Raw genomic sequence first — 6,576 nt, 5'->3', positions numbered from 1 at the left:
TCTCCGGTCTTATATTTTGTCCTTCCTCTAAAGTGTTGCCTGTACGTGGAATGGATTGGGGGTTTTCCCACAACCCGGTACTGGATTTGAAATTTCTCCTGCACATGCACCCCCCCGATTTGTCTTTATTGTGACGTTACGTTTAGCGATGTATAAACTCTCCCCTCGTCATTATACTACCTCTTCTGTCATCACTCTTCTCTCTCTCAACCGCATTCTTTTCATTTTCTCACTCTTTCTTTCTTTCTCTCCTCTCGCTCTCTCTCTTTCTCTCTCCCCTCCACAGGGCACTCAGTTGATCCTGAATGCAGCTAAGGAGTTGGGCCAGCTCTCCAAGCTCAAGGTAATGGATGCCACGTTAGGATGAGTTCCTTTCTACAGCACATTTCAGACACAATGCAGTCCTGTCATGTAGTGTGCCGTATTAACTACATTGTCGCATTAACTAACTCGGTCTCTGTTTCCCTGCCCTGCAGGAGCACATGGTGCGAGAGGAGGCCAAGGCTCTCACTCCTAAACAGTGTGCCGTCATAGAGCTCGCATTGGACACTATTAAGGTACAGTATACATTATGTACACTTTGTAGGATGGATGACATGTGTAGTATGTGCTATGTACATTGAAGTAAAATGCACTTTACTTAAAGCATCCAGGTATAAAGCTTCATAACTTGTTATAAGCATCTATGAACCTACATAATGTATTATAACAAGGGTTATAATATGTTATGTCTCTATGGATAAATAACAATACCTGTTGGCCTCTCCCCCTGCAGCAATACTTCCATGCGGGCGGTGTGGGCCTGAAGAAGACGTTCCTGGAGAAGAGTCCTGACCTGAAGTCTCTGCACTACGCCCTGTCCCTCTACACACAACACACTGACAAGCTCATCAGGAAGTTTGTCCTCTCCCAAAACACTCAGGGTACGACTGTCTGTCTGGATGGCTGGCTGGCTCTCTCTGGCTCTTCACTTCTCTCTCTGTCTCTCTCTCGCTCTCTCTGCCTGCCTCTGTGGATGGTAACTCTGGTCGTGAGCTTTGGTACAACGATACATGTGAGCTGGGATATCCTACTGAACTTTCTCCTCTCTCCCTGCTAGTCCATGGAGGGAAGGGGGTCAGGTATACCCTGAATGAAGACACATTACCAGAGAAGGGTAAGTGCCTTCTCACCTCTCCACCCTCCCCCTCTCCATACACATTCAATGTAAACAGCATGTTTCAGGAGAATTACAGTCTGGTGCAAACCAGCTGCAGGCTTTAACCCTGGCTCTAAACCTACTGTAGCTATGGGCCAGCCAGCCAAGCAACACTAACCGGATTGAACCCATATCTGTCCAGCCCTTGTAGGCCACACAGACACGTACTTGTGCACGTGACGATAAAACTTGGATGAAAGATTGTAATCAGGGAATGGATAATGGAGGAGAGGATTCCAGTGGTGGAACGATCCCAACGTCTAGACATAGCCAGACACACGCACACCGACACAGCATGCATTGTGTAGACAGATTTATCAGCCTGCCTTTGCTTTATTGTGCATTAAACTGGCTTGCTACCAACTGAAACACTGGTTTATAGAGTGTTCTGGTCAACAGAAGTGATCTCAACGCTGTGTGTCTTATGTCACGGTTAACACTTGACCTCTGGTAGGGTCGGGAGTGGAGGAGCCAATCGGAGAGGTGGTCATGCATGTGGAGATCTTCACCCACCCCAACACTGGAGAACACAAGATCACTGTGAGAGGTGAGAGATGGAGTGAGGGGGAAGGAGAAAGAGATGGAGGGGGTTATGGGGAAAGGGAGGGCATAAGGGAGGGGCAATAATGGGCTTTACATACATAATTGCACTAGACTTGAGCTTCTCTGAAATGCACTGCAAAAACCCACGACCCTTTCTCTCTCCCAGTGGTGGCTGCCAATGACATTAAGTGGCAGACCCAGGGGATCTTCCGTCCCTTCGTGGAGGTCTACATCATCGGTCCCCACCTCAGTGACAAGAAGAGGAAACACGCCACCAAGTCCAAGAACAACAGCTGGTCGCCCAAGTTTAACGAGACCTTTCAGTAGTGAGTATATCAGGCCTATTTCTGGTTAGGGTGTGTGTGCTCGCGTGTCAATGTCAATATGTGTGCACTATCCAACCCACCTCTTCTCCGTCTCCTCTCCAGTTCCCTGGGAAGTGAGTTGGGTCCTGAGGGTTATGAGCTGCAGCTGTGTGTGAAGGACTACTGCTTCGCCAGGGAGGACCGTACAGTGGGCATGGCCCTGATGCAGTTGAAGGACATGGCCTCTAGGGGCAGCGTGACGTGCTGGCTCCCCCTGGGGAAGAGGGTCCACATGGACGAGACGGGCCTGACAGTACTGAGGATCCTATCCCAACGCAACAACGATGAGGTGGCCAAAGAGTTTGTCAAGCTGAAGTCAGACCAGCGCCCTGCTGAAGAGGGACAGGGAAGCTGAGAGAGAACAGGTCGAGAGATACTGATGCAGACACACACAGTCACGGAACATACACAGGGGTACACATGTATTCATACACCGCACAAAAACGTGCACTGTACATACACACAAACAATACAGGCAAACACATACGTGAACCCACACAACATATGCATATGTTATACAAAACATGGTCATAAACACACTAATGATCTCTATCACAATGATTTAGCACGTGTCCAAACACTGACCAACGGTTCCTTCGGCCATAGATAGATTTTGTACACCTATCAATCAGTTTATCAATTTCTGCTGCTCCCTTTCACTCTTGCATATTACATCCAATTTTTCTATACATTTAATGCAGAAATGTTAGATTGTGAAAAAAATATCACCTGAGGAGTTATGGATGACTTTGCACTTTGACCTCTGCATGTTCAGGAGAGCAGCCCTAACCCTAACCCCAACTCTTACTCCTCTGTCTGTTTCTGTATGTCTGTCTGTCAATATAACAGTCTGTTGTTCTCTCTCTCTTTTTTTTATGTTGTGCTGTCTTCCTGCTGTGTGATGTGTTCTGGGTAGAAGATGCCATAAGGCACAGGTCTAGGATCAGCGTACAATCCCCTTGTCCTCACTTTGCCTGTTAGGGAGGGGGAAATTTAACTCTGATCTTACAGCGCCTTCGGAAAGTATTCAGACCCCTAGACATTTTCCACATTTTGTTGCGTTACAGCCTTGTTCTAAAATGTATTAAATGTATTTTTTACTCATCAATCCACACACAATACCCCATAATGACAATGCAAATAAAATATTTTGGGGTTGTTTTTTCTAATTTATAAAAAATATCACATTTAAGTAAGTGTTCAGACCCTTTACTCAGTACTTTTGTTGAAGCACCTTTGGCAGCGATTACAGCCTTGAGTCTTCCTGTGTATGACGCTACAAGCTTGGCACACCTGTATTTGGGGAGTTTCTCCCATTCTTCTCTGCAAATCGTCTCAAGTTCTGTCAGGCTGGATGGGGAGCGTTGCTGCACAGCTATTTTCAGGTCTTTCCAGAGATGTTCGATCGGGTTCAAGTCCGGGCTCTGGCTGGGCCACTCGGAAGTTCAGAAACTTGTCCCGAAGCCACTCCTGCGTTGTCTTGGCTGTGTGCTTTCAAATCAAATTTGATTTGGCACATGCACCGAATACAACAGTTGTAGACCTTACAGTGAAATGCTTACTTACAAGCCCTTAACCAACAATGCAGTTTTATGAAAGATATGTGATAAGTCAAAATAGATAAGTAAAAAATAAAATTAAAATAACAAAAATATTAAAGAGCAGCAGTAAAATACAGAGGGTACTGGTATAGAGTCAATGTGCTGGGCCACGGGTTAGTTGCGGTAATATGTACATGTAGGTAGAGTAAAAGTTACTATGCATAGATAATAAACATAGAGTAGCAGCAGCATAAGGGAGGGGGTGAGGGGGAGGGACAATGCAAATAGTCTGGGTAGCCATTTGATTAGTTGTTCAGGAGTCTTATGGCTTGGGGGTAGAAGCTTTAAGAAGGCTTTTGGACCTAGACTTGGCACTCCGGTACCACTTGCCATGCGGTAGCAGAGAGAACAGTCTATGACTAGGTTGGCTGGTCTTTGACAATTATTAGGGCCTTCCTCTGACACCGCCTGGTATAGAGGTCCTGGATGGCAGGAAGCTTGGTCACAGTGATGTACTGGGCCGTACGCACTAATCTCTATAGTGCCTTGTGGTCGGAGACTGAGCAGTTGCCATTACCAGGCAGTGATGCAACCAGTCAGGCAGGACGCTCTCGATGGTTTAGCTGTGGAACTTTTTGAGGATCTAAGGACCCATGCCAAATCTTTTCAGTCCCCTGAGGAGGAATGGGCTTTGTCGTGCCCTCTTGAAGACTGTCTTTTGTGTTTTGACCATAGGGTCATTGTCCTGTTGGAAGGTGAACATTTGACCTAGTCTGAGGTCCTGAGCGCTCTGGAGCAGGTTTTCATCAAGGATCTCTCTGTACTTTGCTCCGCTCATCTTTGCCTCGATCCTGACACGTTTCCCAGTCCCTACTGCTGAAAAACATCCCGACAGCATGATGCTGCTACCATGCTTCACCGTAGGGATGGTGCCAGGTTTCCTCCAGACGTGACGCTTGGCATTCAGGCCAAAGAGTTCAATCTTGGTTTCATTAGAACAGAGAATCTTGTTCATGTACCTTGTCATGTACCGTTTACTGAGTGGCTTCTGTCTGTCCACTCTACCATAAAGGCCTGATTGGTGGAGTGCTGCAGAGATGGTTGTCCTTCTGAAAGGTTCTCCCATCTCCACAGAGGAAATCTGGAGTTCTGTCAGAGTGACCATTGGGTTCTTGGTCACCTCCCTGACCAAGGCCGTTCTCCCCCGATTGCTCAGTTTGGCCGCGCGGCCAGCTCTAGGAAGAGTCTTGGTGGTTCCAAACTTCTTCCATTTAAAAATGATGTCTTTCAATGCTGCAGAAATGTTTTTGGTTCCCTTCCCCAGATCTGTGCCTCAACACAATCCTGTCTCTGTGTTCTACGGACAATTCCTTCGACCTCATGGCTTGGTTTTTTCTCTGACATGCACTGTCAACTGTGGGACCTTATATAGACAGGTGTGTGCCTTTCCATATCATGTCCAGTCAATTCAATTGACCATAGGTGGACTCCATTCAAGTTGTAGAAACATCTGAAACGGGATGCACCTGAGCTGAATTTCGAGTCTCATAGCAAAGGGTTTGAATACTTATGTAAATAAGGTATTTCTGTTTTTTATTTGAATTGGCAAAAAAAAAAAAAAACATTTATCATTATAGGGTATTGTATGTAGATTGCAGAGTATTTAAAAAATATATCAATTTCAGAATAAGGCTGTAACGTAACACAATGTGAAAAAGTCTAGGGGTCTTAATACTTTCCGAAGGCATTGAACAAAAATATAATCGCAACATCCAACAATGTAAAATATTTTACTGAGTTAGAGTTAATATGAGGAAATCCGTCAATTGACATAAATTCATTAGACCCTAATCTATGGATTTCACACTGAGAATACAGATACCTTAAAAAAAGGGATCAGAAAACCAGTCAATATCTGGTGTGACCACCATTTGCCTCATGCAGTGTGACACATCCTTCAGTCTGTTGATAGTGGCCTGTGGAATGTTGTCCCACTCCTCTTCATTAGCTGTGCAAAGTTGCTGGATATTGGGGTAACTGGAACACGCTGTCGTACACGTCGATCCAGAGCATCCCAAACATGCAATGTGTGACATGTCTGAGTATGCAGGCCATGGAAAAACAGGGTCATTTTCAGCGTCTCGTCACGGTATCTCTGTGCATTTATATTGCCATCGATAAAATGCAATTGTGTTTGTTGTCTGTAGTTTATGCCTACCCATACCATAACCCCATGGGGCACTCTATTCTCAACGTTGCCATCAGCAAACCGCTTGCCCACACGACACCACGTGGTCTGCGGTTGTGAGGCCAGTTGGACGTTCTGCAAAATTCTCTAAAATGATGTTGGTGGCTTATGGTAGAGAAATTAACATTAAATTCTCTGGCAACAGACACATTCCTGCAGTGCCAATTGCACGCTCCCTCAACTTGAAATATCTGTGGCGTTGTGTGACAAAACTGCACATTTTAGTCACCTTTAATTGTCCCCAGCACAAGGTGCACCTGTGTAATGATCATGCCATTTAATTGGCTTCTCGATATGCCACACCTGTCAGGTGTATGGATTATCTTTGTAAAGGAGAAATGCTCAGTAAAAGGAATGTGAGAGAAATTATATTTTTGTGCATATATAAAAATGTCAGTGATATTTTATTTCAGCTCATGAAACATGGGACCAACACTTTTCATGTTGCATTTATATTTTTTCAGTGTATATCAAACTGGATGCAACTTCCCCCTACTTGGTGTGATGTACTTCCTGCATGTTGAACACAATTCTCAGAACACTGTGATTAATTTGATATTACCACAGCAACAGCGGTACAGACCCCCTCTCCCCCCAATACTGACACTTGACACCTTATGTCTGTGTGCACAGTGCATATAACCACTATCCAAACTACTAGTGTGAAACACAAAGCGAGAT

At 45.2% G+C, this 6,576-nt stretch overlaps 1 protein-coding gene across 1 annotated transcript in view; it reads left to right on the top strand.

Moving 5' to 3' along the window:
- Positions 1-3,237, top strand: part of LOC110508422 (protein unc-13 homolog A) — a 92,981-nt gene extending 89,744 nt beyond the window's left edge. The window contains exons 37-43 of the mRNA XM_036967078.1: positions 287-343; positions 477-557; positions 776-923; positions 1,100-1,156; positions 1,653-1,745; positions 1,908-2,067; positions 2,170-3,237. Coding sequence (XP_036822973.1) covers positions 287-343; positions 477-557; positions 776-923; positions 1,100-1,156; positions 1,653-1,745; positions 1,908-2,067; positions 2,170-2,461 — 888 coding nt within the window. The 3' untranslated portion in view covers positions 2,462-3,237. The remainder of the gene's footprint in view (positions 1-286; positions 344-476; positions 558-775; positions 924-1,099; positions 1,157-1,652; positions 1,746-1,907; positions 2,068-2,169) is intronic.
- The last annotated feature ends 3,339 nt before the right edge of the window (positions 3,238-6,576 follow it).

The sequence above is a fragment of the Oncorhynchus mykiss genome, chromosome 28 (genome assembly GCF_013265735.2).
Source record: "Oncorhynchus mykiss isolate Arlee chromosome 28, USDA_OmykA_1.1, whole genome shotgun sequence".
NCBI classification, from domain to species: Eukaryota; Metazoa; Chordata; class Actinopteri; order Salmoniformes; family Salmonidae; genus Oncorhynchus; species Oncorhynchus mykiss.
This window is presented reverse-complemented; position numbering and strand designations above follow the sequence as displayed.